At 41.5% G+C, this 20,549-nt stretch overlaps 1 protein-coding gene across 3 annotated transcripts in view; it reads right to left on the bottom strand.

The window, feature by feature from the left end:
- AGTPBP1 (ATP/GTP binding carboxypeptidase 1) overlaps positions 1-20,549 on the bottom strand; it is a 198,390-nt gene that overhangs the window by 136,104 nt on the left and 41,737 nt on the right. For 2 of the 3 annotated variants that reach the window (XM_088470094.1, XM_088470093.1), the window contains exon 3: positions 5,711-5,841. In XM_088470094.1, the coding sequence (XP_088326220.1) occupies positions 5,711-5,841 (131 nt within the window). Of the gene's footprint in view, positions 1-5,710; positions 5,842-9,151; positions 9,187-20,549 lie in introns of all 3 variants that reach the window. The other variant, XM_088470092.1, reaches the window with a different exon arrangement.

Raw genomic sequence — 20,549 nt, 5'->3', positions numbered from 1 at the left:
GTGGGGAGGCCCAATCCAAAGCCGAGCCGGTCAGCAAAGACACGATGTATGCCACTTTAGTTCTAGCGGTGGGGAAGTTATCAGGTTATAACGTAAAGTGTATATCACACTGATTTAAAAAACCACGACAGAGCTTAGGATCGCAGCCAAATTTGCTTGGCATGGGTAAATGTAGACGAGGGGATACCCTGGTCCCTGTATTACCAGGCACAGGAGGAGGTGTAGTTGCTGATAAGCCAGGGGTGTTAAACGAGGTTTGCAGATTATCTTGGCGTTTAGACATCTCCTGTAGGAACTGGGCCATTTGATGTTGCATAGCTTCCAGGTTTTCTAAACGACCAGCAATACAGCAAAATAAATCCACTCCTGACTCCTGTTCCGTGGCCGGATCCATGGGGCCAGTGCAAACTGTGAGGTTCTTAATTTATTGTGGACCCGGGGTGGTGATAGGAGCAGACACAGAAGCAGACTTAAATGAAAAAGTGGAGTTTTTAATAAGTGACTTAGAAGACATGGGAATGGCAAATAAAGAGTCCAGGTATAGCACTAAAGTGCACTTGATAACTGTAGTGGGGGTTAATGGGAAATGTCCAGATAGCGACAGGCAGGAACAGTCCAGTAAACAAATATGGTGAGCTGTAACAGAATGCAGATATGATGAGCTATAACTGAATGCAGGAATGAAGAGCTGTAACGAGTGCAGGTATGGTGAGCTGTAACAAATGCAGGTTGAGGTAATGAAGTCCAGCTGGGAGTGAAGGGAGGCAAGGTGCAGGGAACAGCAGGTTCGGGGACTCAGGCAGGTGAAAAGGTATGTGGTGGGTGCAGGGTAAGTCCAGCAGGTTGGAGCATGCAAGGTTCAGGCTAGAAGCGTATAACAAGCAGGCAGGTAAGGCACAGGTACTCTCTCTCAGCCGCAGCTGAGAAACACGTTGCACTAGCAAAGGAAGGAAGGCTCTAGACCTTCCTAAATACTCAGTGCCGCGCCGTGACTGGCTGGAATGAGCGCATGACCCACCAGGACTGGACAGCTGGAATCACATGGCCGCAGGCAAGATGGCGGCACCCATGCCAAGGGGACGGAAACACCGCCAGACCACACCAGGCCTAGTGACAATGTGCCCGGACAGAACCAGGTGCAGCCAATGCCCCTCGGCAAACACCAGCACCGCTGCCAGAGACCTCACAGGTAATACCCGATGACTACCATACCGAGAAACCCTGGCCGTGACACACCATATTGAAATAAGGGACCTAACTAAGACACACTAATTGAATAATAGGAATATGGAACTCATATCAACAATTAGGGACTACTCTACCTGTATTTACAGGTTTCCTGGGACTTAATAGCACCTTGTATATCTATATGGCATTGGAAGACTTCCTACGCTCTTGGAGGTAATCTGTGAAATATTTGAAAGCCTTGTTTTTATTGCAAAATTTTAAGCGCATCTGATGGAGTGGATTAAATCCATTTTTTAAAGTTAATGCGCTAGATTATTTCATTTCTTTCTTCCACATATTTCTTCAGATAAATGACAGGATATGTTAAAACCTGACTGTGCGCGGGAGCGAAACAGAGAGCACGCAGGTGCGCACGAGAGAGAACACAAGAGAGTACATGCCTGACAGAGCACACAAAAGAAAGCACACAAGAGAGAGCACACGCATGACAGAGCACACTATGGAGCGCACAAAAGAGTGCACACAAGATAGAAAGAGTGCACACAAGAGCGAGAAAGAAAAAGAGAAGGAGAGAAGCTGTTTTCTATTCCCTGCAGTTGAGTGTTTGAGAAATCATTTCATCATAATGGCAAAATCATTGTGGGCATACTACACCTTAGTTACACCTCTCTGTCATTTTCCAAAGTCTTTTGCAGAGTTTAAAAGAAGTAACAGAAAAATACTTAACAAAAGGTTATAAAGAGAGAAAATAATAAAACTATTTAAATCAGAGTATGAGATATACTAAACAGGTTGGGAATGAAATACCGGCAGTTGGGATACCTGCTGTCAAAATGCCGACAGCGGCATTCCATTGCTCGGTCTCCCGACAGGGTATGGGTAAGTATACTAACCCTCCCCCTTCTCCCCCTAAACCTCCCTTTCTGAACTGTAAACCTTCCCACCCCGCACCCTTATCCTCCCTCTGTGGTGCCTAAACCTAACCACATTAGTGCCTAACCCCCCCCCCCCACCCGTGGTGTCTAACCCTAACCTCCCCCTCCGAAGCCTAACCCCACTGTTGTGCCTTAACCTAACGCCCACACACCCCCCACCCCCTTTGTGCAGCTAACAGCCAAGACGCCCCGGTGTACCTTCAATCGGCATGGCAGCTGTCGCGATTCCGAGGTAGGGATTGAGACTGGTGTCGTGACGGATTTCGAAGCCCATCTTTAGTCCCGGGTCGTGCTTTTGGTGTTGGGACTTCGACGCCCAGCATCCCGTCCACCGGCATACTAACTACATCCCATACTAAACACCAACAAGAATTGACCATATGGATTGTTTATTTTGTTTTATATTGAGAATTGCTTCTTCCAAGATTATTATATTATATTGTGTTTTCTCACTCATTGGAAACAGTCGTCACGAGATGGAATATAGTGTGGTGGTAAATAAATCACCCGTTTGTGCAGCGGTGTATCAAGAGAAGAGGGGGCCCATGTTCAGTCCCCAGTAGACAGTAGCTTTAGACTCTGGGCACTAGAGTGTGCCCAGTGTCTACTGAGCATGCGCAGAACACTGGGGAAATGGCACGGCGGCCATTTTCCTGGTGATTTCCTACTGCGCATGCACAAAACACCGGGAAAATCGCCACGGCGGCCATTTTCCGGCATTTTGTGCATCGCTGAGGCAGCCGACACGGGACCTTGGAGAGGTAAGTATTAGCGTATATGGGTGCAGGGTGTGCGGTGCGGGCCCCCCCGGACTCGGGGGCCCATGTGCACCGCACACCCTGCACCCATTATAAATATGCCCTTGCGTTTGTGGTTTAACACTGGTAAAATAATCAGCTAATCTTTGATGCATGCAAGCTGTATGGTTTCACAAACATCAGTATCACATTAGTGTGCTGATTGACAAAAGATGTATGACATTGTAGTCCTTGACATAACATCAGAATGAGTAACTTGGAAAGTAAATTACTTTTCTGAGGACATCAAAATAATCTGAACTACCGTGTTTCCCCGATAATAAGACACTGTCTTATTTTTTTTTTGGTTCCAAAAAACACCATAGGGCTTATTTTTGGGGTAGGTCTTATTTTAACTAACATTGACAGCAGTGCCCCCTATGCAGGCCCCCCTGTAGCAGTGCCCCTTATGCAGGCCCCCCTGTAGCAGTGCCCCTTATGCAGGCCCCCCCCCTGTAGCAGTGCCCCTTATGCAGGCCCCCCCCCTGTAGCAGTGCCCCTTATGCAGCCTCCCTTGTGTAGCAGTGCCCCTTATGCAGCCCCCCCCCCTGTAGCAGTGTCCTTCATGCAGGCCCCCTTATTGCAGTACAGTACGGTACTTACCTGAGTCGCCGCCGTCCGGGATGTCCCTCTCACTTGCGTGCTGACTGGATCTAATATGATCCAGCAGGCGCGGCCGCACAGGATCCTCAGCGCGCGGGTGACGTCACTGCATGACTGGGAACGCTGGTCTCTGCAGTGTTCCCAGCTCAAAAAGAGAATAAGGTAGGTCTTATTTTCGGGGTAGGGCTTATTTTAGACCAGGCTACAAAAGTAAGGGTAGGGATTATTTTCAGGGTAGGTCTTATTATCGGGGAAACACGGTAGTACAGGGTGGCAGGATCCAAAGGCAGAGACAACAGGCATCAATTTAATTTTGCGTACAAAAAAAGACTGGGTAATTGAGAAATAATGACTCTGGAGTCTCTGTGAAATTTAAAATTCTGTTTTTTAGCCCCGAGTCGACTTCTCCAATAATTAAACAATCATTTTTAGCAATGGAAGAACTTGCAGCAAACTATAACTCGCCAGAATTCAAACCCCATTATATTTTCCCCCCCCATGATGTTAATTTCATGGTAACATAGTTAAAAGGTTCTACACTACTGTATGGGCCTAATTCCTTATGGATCGCTACTGCGATCGCAGCTGCGATTACGAACGCAGGACTGTTGCGAAATATATTAATGACTGCAATCGCAAAGCTATTATAGAGATGCCCAAAGCCAGCATAGAGACGCCCACTACCGCTTTCACACATCCATAATACTTTGTAATCCTGCGTGTACAACTGGAACATCGAGTAACATCAACCCCTCACGCACAATTACAACAGGTCTGACCTTACTCAGAAATTGATAACCTCGTTGCACGTAGTAAACAAGTACAGGAATGATGATGTTTGTCCATGCAAGATGACGTTTTGCCCCTTTCTGAGTCCCGTTTTTTGGAGGGAAAAATCCGAACTCGGCGTGCAAATTTGAACCTATCCGAGCCTGCACATCCCTAATTGTAGGTTTGAAAGTATCACTTTTAGATGGGGATACAGAGTATTAATAATACCTGTGTGGTGTTTATTATATGTTATAAAACAGTGTATACTTGTTTGCTTAATTCTCATCACTGCTGGTGGATGTTGAGATTTGTATTTATTAAAATAAAGAATCACCGAATGAGAAGTTTAAAAAAATTGTAGTTTTTGCTTTTGGTCAGTAATTTCCTCTTCCAGACAGCCAAGAATACAATATGAGGCAACGGCCTTTTCAGTTACGGCGCACGTCCACTAGACGATCAAATTGAGCGAATGAACGATAACGATATTGTTCGATCATTCAATAATCATTTTGACATTGTTTGAAAATCGTTGGTCGTTGAGACATCTATCATCGTACAAATATGTTGTACAACCAGATGATAACGTCATGTTCAACATGTTTGCAGATGATAGATGTGCCTTCACTGAACGATTGCTCGTTCAGTGAAGGCACATCACGAACAGATAAACGACTGCATGATTACAATGTCGTAATCGTGCAGTCTTTTGCCTGTCATCTAGTGGATGTGTGCCTTAAGAGTAAGGGCATAAAAAAGGTGGGGCTGATCTAAAATTTGCAGAGATATTTATAGATGGGAAGGGGTGTTCTAGCTTAATACTAAATATCGGTGTAAAAATGAAGCTGCCCAGTATTTGTTCATTACATGCAAAAACAGGCAGTATTTTCCCTGCATGAAAAAAAAATAAAAATATGCATTTGCACCCCTTATATTACAACATGGTTTGTTCCAGAAGCCAATTGTTCCTTTTAATGCCAAAAGTGTGCAATTCTAGAAAGTACAAGGTGCAATTGATGTAACATTTTAGAACAGTACTCAAATGCAAGAATATTAGTACAATCAAAACTTTTGACTGAATTCAGGCATGTCCTATCCATCTCTTCTAATTGGATACATAATGCAAATGTATTCTGCATAGTCCTGAGTTAGAGATATAAAATATCAAGGAGACACAGTGCAGTGTGAGTGAGGACTCTTCAAACATCTACCATTAAACGGTAGTGAGATACATCAGTGATTATTTAGGATTAGTTCAACTAAATCCTTTACCTGCAAATATCAGAATCTCTTTACTATGGATATAATAAAGTTGTCAGAATGTTTTATGCTTCAATGTTATTCATTACATTACATGTGCACACAAAATCAGTTTAGTATTGCTATTTTATCAGTCAGTCATCGCTAATATAATCCTACCTTGGGTTTGTGTCAAGTGCAGGATTTTTGCTGTGACAAATCTGGCATTATCTGGATCCAAGGCTGACGATTCAGTGTTGATTTTCTCCAGCTGCGATAGGAGAGTCACAATCCGAGAATTGTTTGAAGGGCTACAAAAAAAAAAACATTTAAAAAGCAGCTTATAAATGCAGGCATGGTGTACTATGACAATACACTGTGACAGGCATAGGTAATGTATGGCACTCCAGTTGCTGTGGAACTACACACCCAAGCACGCTCTAACAGCAAACGTGTGTCAGGGCATGCTGGTATACATAGTTCAGCTGTTGGTGACAGAGAGAAAAAGCAAGACAGATCTATTTAACAATGTCAGTAACTACGTATGCCCGGCAGAGGAATCAATGCACGTGATAAGGACAGAGGGCCAGATTCAGAGACTGTTGCAATGCCGATATTTTCGCAAATTGAGCAATTGTTTGCTATTGTTACTGCATGACCACCTCACTGCGCATGCACAGCGATTGCATTGTGATTATGCTCGTACATTGTAACCACTTGCAAGGTGAGTGACAGGTAGTCAGCGGTTTGGGGTGGTAACGAGGGGTGATACAAAAACGCAGATGTGTCTGACAGTCAGCAGAGATGCAGTGTTTACAGCTGGTCAGACTTGACTTGCATGCTACATGGCTGCCTGATGTGCGTCGATGGCATCAATGTTTATACTGTTGTACTTAGTCGGGCAGATATGAAATGGCAGAAGTGGGCGTCCCTAGGCTCAGCTAAGCTCTAGATGGCATTAGCATATATTAGCAATGGCGATCCGTGAAAGTATACAGCGTAAATCTCAGAATCAGACCCATAGTGTAATAAAAAACTTGGAAGCCATGAAAGGCCAGACAAAAAAAAAAAAAGTTATGGAATTTAGAGGATTATATTTTAGGAAAATAGCACAATCTAACCAACTGGTGTATTTTACCTATCAGCTTTTGCTCATATGTACAGCTGTTTGCGGTCAAGGGCCCTCATTCAGAGCCGTTCGCTATTTGCGGTCGTTCGTTCAAAAACAAGGGGTGGCTATTCAAATGATCCGTTCGCAAATTGCAGTCTGTTCACACCTCTAAGTCTGAACGAGCGAGCAAAACATACGCTCGTTTATTTGTTAAAAACGCCCCCTGGCCGCTCGCACCATACGTCATGTCCGCTATTTATTAGATTAATCGAATACATCGAGCAGCGTATGAACTGCTCGCTATTCTTGTGGTTGGTGTTTGCTACCACAAATTTGCGAGCAGTTCTGGCTATAAAATAACCCAGTGACGTGGTCAATGACGCTGCTGTATTAATTATGCACACCCATAATACGCCCGTTTTGACCTTTAAGCACGCCTGCGTTCGGATCTCCACTCCCCATTTTCAAGCACCTTCCCCTGTTACCACCCACATACGCCTCATTCTGTCACTCAAAATAGCAGGCACTCGCTATATAGCGTACAAACGATTTTTGGCCGCACTGACTGGTTCGCGCATGCGTACTAAAAACCGTACGCATGCGCAGATGTGCAAACATCGCTCGGAACGAGCGTACTGCCGCTAACGAGCGGCTCTGAATGAGGGCCAATGACAGGAATTTCATATTAATAAGCACAACAGTGTTACTATTACATTTAGACCTTTTTTCCCCCTCCTAAAATATGCTAATTTATTTTGGCTATTATGATAGTAAACTGACTTCACAGCTGATTTTAAACAAGCTTTGATTAGGGCAGTGGTTCCCAAACTGGGTCCTGTGGGTTCCTGTGAAGGAAAAGGGGAACAGTCTGTTTGTCGGTCACAGCTAGGCATACACTGCCCGCGATGCAGCCGACGTTTAAATTACAGATTATCACATCGGACATGCACGCAAGACGATCCGGCATGCCAGACCAGTCAATATTTTAGCATCGGTCGGTTGCACACACAGTACAATTATCGGTGCATTTGTAATAAAATAGCTGAATGCCATAACATATGGATATCAGTGTTATATTGATCAAATCACTGGACCACTATACAAGTTATGTGAATGGGGACATTGCCTTCCTGGAAGATACCACAAGATGGCAGTGTCTCCTTCCAGCTGTGGGAGGAGCCATAGTTCCAGCATGCCAAGGTAGGTAGCTCTTGTCACAGTGGCTTCAGCGAATAAAAAGATTAGAAATTACACAAAAAGTTTGTCTTTGGGGGAATCACTTTTGTGTTGCACGAATGTGTGGGTATTTTCAGTACCGCAAACTCTCACTTCAAGTTTATTCACTTTCCCTGAAATATGGAATGCGGCTTCATCACTAAAACAAAACAACTTTCCAGGGAAATTGTCCTCTTCTACTAGCCCAAGCAGTTTGTCACATACAGACGCTCGCAGGTCTAAGTCACTGTTCTTCAGAGCTTGCAGCATCTGCAGTCAGTAGGGTCTCATTTGCTAACGTTTCTGTAGAGTCCACCATACAGTTCTCTGTGGGATACAAAGTTCTCGGCCTGCTCAGTAGGTGGATTTCTGAGGGTTCATTGCGAAATTTGCTCACACATGTTCCAATGCTTCTTCCCCTATTGAAAGATGCCCAAGTCAATTGCCGCTTGCATATGCAGCCTGTGTCTTGAAATTGTGAATACCACTTCCGAATCGACTCACCACTGGGTGGGTGTCTCTCAAAGTTTGTCAAAAACCGCAGGTGAATGCTCACGAAAGACTTGTTCATATGAAAATCAAGATCACAGAAAGCCTTATGTTCTCCAATAGACAGCATTTTTCTCAGCTGCTTACTGAGAACAATAGCAGAATCAACGCAGTACCGGCAGCTGGGATTGAACTTTGAGAGATTGCCTTTCAAAGTACACATCTCGCAACAAGAAACATTCATTACATTTCACATAGCAAATCATAGAAATCAGGATTATCATTTTGACTGTACTTGGACTACATTTGCATACCCCATTCCACCTTTCCAAGCATAATGTGGCACATATCAGATTTGCATATGGACACAGAGTTAGGGGGGAATTCAATTTGCCCCGATAATTTATTGGTGGTGAAAAAAGGTGGTAGTCTTGGGCTCTCATGCCCGGGACTATTCAATTACAGCCCTTTTTTCTCACCCGAAAATTATCTGTTATCGGACGTTAAAACATATATTCCGGAAAAAGTTCCCAGACCTGTGCCACTGGTTCGCCCAACAACAGGCTAATTATTGCGTACATCTTTTCGGGTCTTAGCGTTAAGTACAGCCTGTGGGCTGACTTTGGGGGCAATTGGATAGCCCTGAGGGATCAACTGGCCCGTGGTAATTTACCACGGGCCAGTTGATCCCTGAATTCCTCCCTTAGTCTATTATAATGGTCATGTGCAGTACAAATTGGTGTAACCATAGCAAACGGGCACATCAAAAATGACCTCAGTAACCACAGGTTTATCCACAAACTTACCATGTATATAGAAACCTCCTGTTAGATGACCACACCTACAATAAAATGCACATAATTGGTATCGCTGCTTTGTGGCAATTTAATTCTTAACAATGGCCACAAGTTGCCGTCCTTCAGATTGTTTCTTCAGCAACTCGTTGCCATCAACATTACACCTCATAGCGGTTGCTATACCATAACTCGCAGCAATGTACACATTCCAGCACATCATCAATAATTGAATTGCATCTTCTGAGTTAGACGTTAAATATCAGGAATTTAGCTGTGTAGTCTATTAATTGTGTAAACCTAACAAAGAGGCTGTATCTTTTACCAGTTTTGTTATTTGCTTAACAAATGAGAACACTGGGAATTACTTATTTTTAAACATGTAACAACACATAAAATGACAAAACAACTAATGACCAAGTGACAGCACAACTATTATCATTAAAAGTTAATTCCTAATTTGGGTCATGGAATTACACAATAAGGGATGATAGTGACTTATGTTAATACTTACACTAATGTGTAAGTTTCCGCACTGAAGTTAACATAAATCACTATCATCCTTAATTGTGGAATTGCTTGACTCAAATGAAGGATTTTGTTTTTAACTACTGTAGTGCAATACACATTGTACTCATCCTAAACCAGAGGGTGCTTGTTTGATAGTTGTTTTTTTTTTTTTTTCTGTTTCTATATTATGGTTTCCACTTATGAACTAATCTGCACCCATCCTTGAAGCGCATTAGATATTTTTGTTTATTTTATAATAAAATAAAAATTAAACATGTACGATATAAAAATAAAGTGATGCAAATTAGATCACCAAAAAACACACATTAAAAAATGAACATTTAAAATCAAACTGGGTTACAAAAACATTCCTAGTTCACCTGCTAAGGTTCGAGTAGAAAATAAGAATCTAATTTCACAGGCTATTAATACCAAAAAATAAAGCAACATAAGCAAAGGTTCTCATTTTTATAAATTTGAGAAACATTCCATATGATTTGTGGCTAGCTAAATAGGCCAAATTGTAACTGTCAACTGATGACACATTTTTTGTGGGACAGCAGTAAACAATCCTGTGCGTAAATATAGCTACATAATAAAAAATGTAATTAAACTGGTAACCAATCCATTTTTGTTTTCAGAAACTTACAATGACAAGTTGATTTTGGATAATTTAAACAACATTTAGCAATCAGAGATGTGTCTGGTAAAATGGCAGCTTAAATCAAAACAGGAACTAAACATTGTTCTAGAAACAGAAACGGCTAACCTATCCTTTAAAATAAAGAAAAGAATAAATGCTATATAAAAGAATTATTTTGCCAGTGAATTAGAAAAGTTGTCCACATAAAAAGGAAATAGCTTAAAACCATATGGCACTGAAAGAGATCACCTTTGTTTCGATTCTATTTCAAAAGCAAATACAAATGAAAATTCTTTAACAATTTTTTTAAAATAAGTCACTGTGGCAGGCTGAAAGAAAGCCGTTAATTACCATTTTCCCTTGGTCTATCAGTACAGGCTGCTATAAATTTTGTCTCTTGAAATAGTGAAAATAGAAAATGTGCTTTAAAAAACAAAAGCATTCAAATTAAGCTATAATTCACTTACAGCAGGTACTTTTTTTTTTTTTAATAAATTAAAATTGGTCTGGTCATATGAGGTGGGTTAGGAGGACAAAACAGGAAAACCTATTTTGTGTTGCAGGGGGAAAATGTAAACTACACACCTCATTTAGGATTTGCGAAGGGTTACAGTTTAGCCCATCTATAAATCAGCATGAACATGCAGTATTGCACTACAATCAAAGACATTCTTGCATTTCTACCCCTTAAAAATTTGCAGCCAGATTCTAAAATCTGCCTACATTTGAATTATATTTGAAAGAATAAAAAACACTTGCCATTAAATATTTTGTTCAGTATTGATTTCCAAACTATTCCTTTTCTTGGGGTAAAAAAATTCCTTTATACAGATGTGTCCTCCTACAGCCAGCCCCAATACACCAGGCACCTGCACGACTTGCCTGACGTGAGTGAGCCGCCAGGTCCTGGACTATTGTGCTAGTGTACTGGCATCTCTTTTTTTTTGCTGAAAATGCATGTAAGTCGCAATGCTAGGCGACTATGAAGCACCAGCAGACTGTGCTGATTAATTTGATAGGCGACTCTTGTAAATTTGTGTGCACCTGAGTCTATATTACTATCATCATCATCATCAATTTATATGGTGCCACAAATGTTCTGCAGCGCCTTACAAAGTACATAAACAAGTTGTAGACAAGCGACTTACAGAACAATACACTACAGGACCAGGACATGGATAATATATATTGCTACATTAGCGAAGATAACACCCAGATAAGCAACAGAGCATAAGCAACCAAGTGTTAGGTGCCCTAGTGGTGAGTAATGAGTAGATGAAACTAAAGTAGGGAGAAGCACAAGAGGGTACAGGGCCCTGCTCGTAAGAGTTTTTATATATTTAGAGATATATATATATATATATATATATATATATATCATATATGCACATACACACACACATACAAATACATACATACATACATATACACACATTCTATATATGAAGCACAATGGAACATGGAATGAAAAAAACTGCGATCGCTACATTATAGCACTTCGTATACAGATTTAGAGACTCAGTCGCACATTCTGTAAATATACAAGTGTCGCATATCAAATGAATCAGCACAGTCTGCTGGTGCGCACACATTTTCTGCAAAAAAAAAAAAGACGCAAAAAAGATGCCCTGTGGTAGCAGAGTCTCATAGGATCTGGCGCACCAAGAGGGGCTTTTTTAGCATAACTGCAGCAAAGATGTGTAAAGACACATCTGCATTTAAATATACTTTTACCTGTCTATTGTAAAACATGCATCATCTGATTGTCCTTCCATAACTCGGCATCAAGTCCCACTTCCTTTGCTTAGTTGTTATCATGCCTTGTTGGGTGGCTGAACTAGAATGGTTCAGAATCTTGTAACAATGCACTATATTCCACTTACAAGTCATAATTTACCACTTTTAATCCTTATTATGCTGGAAAAGCATCCACCAACCATACAGATAAATACAAACAAATCAAAAGATGCATATTTAAATACTATTAGGTGCGTTTACTAGTGACCGTGGAGGTTATGAAGAATAAAAGATGTGCTTTGCAGAACTTGCTTCTTTATCCAAACGTACTTCAGCAGTGGAAGCCAAGACGGAATCGCTCTCCCAGGGTTTGAAAGATGCCTCCCATGACAGACTTTTTGCATCGTGAAGTGGAGTTTCTCAGAGACAAAAACGAGGATCTTGAAAACAGGGACGGAATAATTTGAGGATTCGCAATGTTCCTGAAACGGTATCTCCCCAGTCTCTTGAACCGTAATTGAAACGTCTTTTTTTCTGATGTTGGTACCTTGTTGTCTAAGCTGGATAATTGGCTGAGACAGAATCTGTTTAAAATTAAATCTGCACGACGCCATTTTGCGAATGGCAACAAGACGCCATTTTGCGACAGGCCGCCCAGCGCCATTTTAGCGAATCTCACACATTATAAGTACATATGGTGATGCTATTATTTAGCGCCGTGCGATTCCCTCGCAATAGAAAGATGTTAAAAGTCCTCACTATATAAATACAGACAGTCACTGAAACATACAATATGATCAACCCTGCAAAACACGTACCACGGTGTACTCCACAAAACACGTAGTCGCACAACGCTAACTAGCATCTTTTCCCAATACCCCAATATTTACACACTGCATACTTACATAAAAAGGTTCCCTAGCATTAAGGTTAATATTTAAGGTTTTATTCATTATCAGTAATGTTGTGAAATACATGTTATTTGATATCTAAGGTTTAGTACATGATAAGCAGACCGTGTTTGGTGTCATTCTAAACCACTGTGTCTTTGCATATTTCTGGTTCCATCGGGGAAGAAATCGCAACATGTGTCTGCAAGTTATGGATCATAGAGAGTTAGGCATTAAAATATATGCTGTAATGCAGCCAGTCTAATCTGTTATGCAGCGGGAAAATGGACACAAAGAGCTGTTGGAGGCTGGAATGTGACCATATGAATTGACCTATGAACTGTACTGTAACAGAAGAACCAGGAAGAAGAACCAATGGGATCATGCCAAACTGTTCTATTGTATTGCCTATCCCTGTAAGAGTATATATGCAGGCTCTCTGAAACTAGATGCTAGTCTTTTTGCTTTGCTGTTGACGGAGGTTTCATTTTTGATGCCGGGATCTGGATCCAGAGTGCGTGCATATGCAACAACTGTACCTTGTGTCTGTATAATTTGTTTGCGCTAATTGTATTTAGATCACAGCGTATAACTATCTGTTTTTATGGTGAATAATAACTTTTTGTGCTTTGGAACCACAATCAAAGTCTGAAAGCAATTATTTCTTGTGCGACTCCTAATGCTAAACAGCAACAATTTTAGAGTGTATAGATAGGTAGGAATTGATATTCTCTTCAGGAGCAAACAATTCTTATAGAACGGGCTCACAGGGCCATCAGACCAAAACCGAAAGATGCCCCTCCCAGAGATGTTATCTTGAAGTTTTTGTCCATCAAAACGAAGGATCAAATTGTTGCTGCTAGTAAACCCGCTCCACAGATTTTTTTTAGAGGGTTCTCATTTACAAATTTTTCAAGATTTAGACCAAACAACTATCCTTAAACGCAGAGATCTACGCAATGTTACCAAAGTGTTACGGGACAATGATTTCAAATACAGGTGGGGCTTTCCCTTTCGTTTGATTGTGGAAGCGAATGGTAGACAACTCTCGATACACAACGCCAAGGAGGGCAAAGAACTTTTGCAAAAATTCCATCTGTTACCGATGCCAACACTTTTTGTAACGACCAAGATAATTCCCCTCCCTGAATTAAGGGTTGAGATGGAGTTGTTTCGTCACTGCCTTTTTTTTTATTGTTTTTCTGCTTAGGATATCTGGATTGTTGTATTGTGTGATATAACTGTATTGCAAATGTTTTTTCTTACTGGAATTGCATAAGGTTTAACTGGATTGTTTGATAGTACCAGGTGGACAGAGTTCAGGCCACTCGATTTCTTATCATCCCCCCCACTACGTGGGACTAACGAAAGGTACCTCTCACCATTCAATAGTTAATGTCAAGGTAGTTTTGCAATCTCAAACAAGGCGCCCACTAGAAGTACTCCTAACTTGAAGTATTTCCTATCATTACTTTCTCAAATGGCGCAACTCATTGTGAACTTCGTCCCGTATTTTTGGGTGTAGAATTGTTCACTCTTCTGTTTCTATCTCTTTTGTATTTTCTATTTTTACCTTTTTTTTCTCTTTTCTTTTCTCTTTTTTCCTTTCATCCCAGTATTAGGTAATATTATTGGTTTCTGTAAGAGCCAGGTTAGCCGTTTTCAATTATGCCGCTAACTGTGATATCACTTAATGTAAAGGGTCTTAATATTCCCCACATAAGGTCACTTTTATTTAGCACAATCCATTCTCAACGGGGTGATATAATTTTATTGCAGGAGACCCATTTTAAAAAAAAATCCCACCCTTCCTTAGTATCAAAACGCTACCCCAATGTTTTTCATTCTACTCATAACTCTAAAATACATGGGGTGGCTATTATGGTCCGGCTCATCAGTCCCTTTCCAACTTCTCTCTTCCAAGAGTGATTTGGAAGGGAGGTATCTTATTTTGGTTGCACAAATAGGCCATCAAATTCTAACCATTGTGAATTTGTAAGCGCCCAATGTAGGTCAAGCCAGGTTTTTTTCGCACATTATTTGCAGAAATTCATAAAGTCTGCAGAGGTCTGTTACTAGTGGGAGGGGATTTTAATGTGATTTACTCTCCCGAGTTGGATAGAAGCACCTCAAAATATGCCCACCCTCCTCGTTTACTTTATGGCATTCTTCGCAGGACAATAACCGAGGCTGGTCTTTTTGACACTTGGACAGCCCATTACCCATCCTCAAGAGATCACACATTCTATTCGACCCCACACGACTCCTACTCTAGGATAGATATGATATTGGATTGCAGTGGGATATTGAAAACGCTAGTCAAAGTTGATATCGTCCCCATTGTGTGGTTAGACCATTCCATGATTGTAGTTACCATAGACCTATTGCAATCTAGTCAGGGTCGCCCTTTGTGGAAACTAAATGAGACTCTCCTTCGTATTCCTCAGTTTAAAGACTACCTTCGCACTCACATTAAGGAATATTTTGACCTTAATGTCAGCCAAGTCAGTCCCTTACCGTACAATATGGGAAGCACACAAAGCTGTTATTAAGGGAGCGGTAATTAAATATGCTACACACAGGAAAAAGCAACAATCTAAAATAATTGCTGACTTAACTACACAACTAGAGCAGCTGGAACGCTCCCATAAACATTCCCACTCCCCATCAATGCTCAGGCAACTGCAGAATGTCAGAGGTGAACTTCAGTCTGTATTGGCTGAACAGCCAGAGAAGTCACTAAGGTGGGCAAACCAAAAATTTTACGAAAAAAGCAACAAATCTGATACTCTGTTAGCATTACAGTTGAGGGCTAAAAGGGCTTCTCAAACTATAGCAGCCCTTCGAGGCCATCAAGGTGCTATTACCTATGATCCTGTAGCTATTAAACGCTCTTTTTACGATTATTATAGAGAATTATATAATCTTGATAGTCCCCACCAAACATTGCTTCCTCCTTCATCGGTTGCGCAGGAGTATCTTGAGTCATGCAGACTTCCCAAACTTTCTGACTGCTATAGCAGAATTGAATTTGCCTGTCACCGGGGAGGAGTTGGAACTAGACCTGAAATCACAGAAACCAGCTAAGGCTCCTGGCCCTGATGGCTTGCCTTCAGCTTACTACAAAACGTTCTCTGTGTTGTTGTCCCCTTACCTGGTTTCAGTATAAAATAGAATTTTGAAGAGGGAACATTTCCACCTCGACTCTCTTAAATCTATTATAGTACTCCCCAAACCTCTCCTTGTTAAACGCTGATATTAAGCTATTTGCAAAGGTTCTGGCTAATAGGCTGAACTTATATTTATTGCAGTTGATTGATGCCGACCAAGTCGTGTTTGCCCCTCGAGACAGGCCTTGGACAATACCAGTCGGACGATTAACCTAATCTCCTATATTATTAAATATAGGATACGAGCCATGTTGATGTCACTCGATGCAGAAAAGGCCTTTGATAGGCTAAGTAGCGGGGTTGGGGGAAGGCTTAGCGTTAGGGTCAGGCACTGGGAAGGGAGGGTTAGGGTAGAGAGAGGGGAAGGGTTAGAATACTGACCGAAAAGTGTCAGTGTTCTAATCCTGTCGGGATGCTAGCGTCGGGATCCCGGCGGCCAGAATCGCGAGTCCTGGCATCCTGTACCCCCATCCCTACAGCATCAGTATAGATGGTCAGTATTATTCCAATCAGTGAATACAATGTTTATCAACAGTGCCACTTACCAGAGGATCAGAGTGTAACAATAGTCACTCAATGCAAAATGGTTTCTGGTGGGGTTGGTAGCAGGACTGCTAAGGAGTGAGCAGGCTGTGGTGCCCTCCTGTGGTCAGTTCAATCCCATCTTGCCCACCTCATTAACCACTCCCTCTTATCACTCACTGTTCCTTCTGCATTCAAGCATGCCTTTGTCTCCCCCATTCTTAAAAAACCTACCCTTGATCCTAACCTTCTCTCTAACTACCAACCCATCACTCTCCTCCCTTTTGCCTCCAAACTCGTTGAGCGGATTGTCTACAAACGCCTTACTGCTTTTCTTTCCTCCCACTCCCTCCTTGACCCTTTTCAGTCTGGCTTCCGTTCTCTCCACTCCACTGAAACTGCCCTCACGAAAGTCAGAAACGACCTCCTTGCTGCTAAATCCAAAGGCCACTACTCTCATTCTCCTTGATATCTCTGCTGCTTTCGACACCGTGGACCACCCTCTCCTGCTGCATATCCTTCACTCCCTTGGTCTATGTGACACTGTCCTCTCCTAGTTGTCCTCCTACTTCTCTGATGGATCTTTCTCGGTTTCCTCTCATGACTCCTCTTCCCTCCCCCCTACAGCCTCTTACAGTAGGTGTTCCCAAGGTTCTGTTCTTGGACCTATCCTATTCTACCTCTATATTTCCTCTCTAGGTGAACTCATCAGCTCTTTTGACCTCCATTATCATCTCTATGCTGATGACACTCAGATCTACCTTTCCCTTCCTGACATCTCTCCCTCTCTCCTCACTCGTATCTCCAACTGTCTCTCTATCTCTTACAGGATGTCCCAGCAATTTCTTAAACGTAATGTGTCTAAGACATAGATGAACGTCTTCCCACCGTCCCACAACCTCACTTTCCATTATTTCTTTACCAATTGATGGACTAACTATCTCATCTAGCCCCAAAGTGCGCTGTCTTGGAGTTATCCTGGACTCTTCCCTCTCTTTCAAACCACATATCCAGAACCTTTGGCAGTCCTGTCATTTCCATCTCAAAAATATTTCCAAGATCAGACCCCCATCTCACCCAGGATGCCACTAAAACCCTCATACACTCACCTATCTAGTATCCACAAATCCCATCTCTCTCCTCTCCAGTCTGTCCTTAATGCTGCTACACAGCTTACCTTCCTCTCCAAACACTCCACATCTGCCAGCCCTCTCCTACAAGCCCTCCACTGGCTCCCCTTCCCTTTCAGAACCCAACTTAAGGTTCTCATGCTCGCTTACAAAGTCCTCACCCAATCTTCTCCAATTTACATCTCTGATCTCATCTCCCTTCACTCTCCTGTCCGCTCTCTTCGTTCAACTAATGTACGCCGCCTTTCATGTCAACTGATTACTTCCTCTCACTCCCACCTCCAAGACTTTCCCCGCACTGCTCCCCACCTTTGGAACTCTCTCCCACTCCTCATCAGACTCTCCACCTCTTTGCAATCCTTCAAACAGGCTCTCAAGACCCACTACTTCATCAAAGCCTTCCAGCTATCATCCTAACTCACTGCTACATGCTCCTACCTCCCAATCTACCCCATCTGTGTCAAACCTGTTTGTCTGCCCCTCCCTTTTAGAATGTAAGCTCTTACGAGCAGAGCCCTCTACCCTCTTGTGCTTCTCCCTACTTTAGTTTAATCTACTTCTTACTACCACTAGGGCACCGAACACTTGGTTGCCTATGCTCTGTTGCTTATCAGGGTGTTATGGGCGCTAATGTAGCAATGTAGATTATCGATGTCCAGGTCCTGTATTGTATTGTATTGTATTGTTTTGTAAGTCACTGGTCAACAATTTGTTTATGCACTTTACAGAACACTTGCGGCGCCATATAAATAAATGATAATAATAATAAGCAAAACAATGGCTTCTCAATGTGTGGGGCTTATTTACTAACCAGTGGATTGTAAAAGTTGTTTCCTGCAGTGTTTAAAGCGCCACATTTAGAAGGGCAGTGGTTTTATTAGCAAAACATCCCATAATTTGCTATTAAAATCATAGCACTTTCAAATTTAGGGCTTAAATTCAAGGGTAGCATGATGGTCTGGGGCTCTTTTGCTGGATCCCGAGTTGGCGAGTTGCCACGGCATATTGCATCGCCATGCAATACTCCCTGGTTTATGTCTAGTTGGTCAATGGTTAATCTCACAGTAAAATAATGACCCAAAACATACCTCCAAGTTATGTCAAAAATACAACTGAGGAAAACAACAAGACGGTAGGCTTCAAATCATGGAATGTCTAGCACAGTCTCAAACCCAGCGGGGCAAGTTTAGAATGAACTTGACAGGAGGGTGAAAGCAAAGAAACCTACAAGTGCAATACATTTGTGGGAACTTCTGTAACAGTGTTGTGAAGAACATCCCAAACAATATTTGATTTCCATTCTAGAAATAATGCCACAAGTGTTCTCAACAATTTATCTGCAAAAGGTGGCTACTTCGAGGAGTCAAAAATGTAGGTTAAAGTTTGTTAAACAAAAGGATTCTTTGACCTCTTTTTATCTCCATTACTTTGTTCTATGCTTTAATTTCAGAATACATTTAACAAATAAACTGTGTAAATTTCAATAAAAATTGGAAAAATGTGGGCATTCTATAACGTTTGACCAGAACTGTAGGAACAGCCAACTGCATTGAATTATAAACTCAAAAAGGCCACAAGTGAGATCTAAACTGAGACCTAAACTAATAAACCAGTGACTGGACTGGTCAGAGATGAATGTGTGGAGACTACGCAGATATTTCCAAATTGTTTATTACACAATTTGAGAATTTTTTTTTTCTATTAAACAGCTTACCTGCCTTTTATGCAATGAAAAGAACATGCAGCAAAGTATTTCTTTTGGCAAGTGAATTGTATCTGAAGTAATGGTGCATTCTGGATTAAAATCAACTATGTTCTAGGATTAAAAATATAAAAAACTGATTACGTTATCCACAGTAATCATCACCTGTATCAGGTTCTTCTGGCTGATACATCAGCTCAGCTACAGGTCATACGGTACAGACTGTCACCAGACCCAGTTTTCCTTGTGCTAATACCCAACAATCTTATATGCCTGCCAGATAGTAAGATCAAATGATGCAATAATATATTAACACTGCATTTAAGGATCTGTAAAGTAAAAGTTTGAGAATTTGTTAAAGTTCTAACCTAAATGTAGATCACTACATCTGAACATTCTGGGAACACACTGCAGCTGTCATAGAGAACAGTCTCATTTAAAAAAAAAAAAAAAAAAAAAGAAGGTTTGTTTTTATCAACAGAAAATATTAACATGACCGACACCATGACCATAATTCACAGTAAATCAAACAAATCTCAGTGGAATTGGAGTCATTTAAAGAGATGTAAATGATGTTTATACAAGATCATTGTATATGCAGAGGTGTTCAGAAAAGAGGAGGCATGAATATTACTTTTGTAATTGTGTACGGTATGAATGCAGTAGTTACAAGGCCAAACACTAAATGACTCTTCTCAAAGGCATCACTGTTTATGCACAGGAAATTAACGTGGCAAGGCAGAATCTGATTTGCTATCAAAGGACACTTTTATTCAACTCAACTATATTAGTTCTCAAAAAAACATAACTTCTGTTTTTTTTCTTCGTGTTTTGAATCTCCTGTCTATAAAGATAGATAGATAGCTACAAATGGTTGTAAACTGGCACTTCTTTGGTTTAATCAGCAAGGTAGTTTCTCTGCACAATGCCGATTTTTGCGCAGATCGAGCGATTGTTTGCCATTGAGCATGCGCAGCAATTGTTTTGCGATTACTCTCACATGAAGAATCATTCTGGAAGTGAGTGACATGGAGTCAGCATTTGGGGGAGGTAATGGGGGTTGCTAGGCAAACGCAGACGTGTCTGACCATTTACAGCGGTTTCAT

The sequence above is a fragment of the Taudactylus pleione genome, unplaced genomic scaffold (assembly GCF_031769625.1).
Source record: "Taudactylus pleione unplaced genomic scaffold, aTauple2 ptg000095l, whole genome shotgun sequence".
In the NCBI taxonomy this organism is placed as follows: Eukaryota; Metazoa; Chordata; class Amphibia; order Anura; family Myobatrachidae; genus Taudactylus; species Taudactylus pleione.
This window is presented reverse-complemented; position numbering and strand designations above follow the sequence as displayed.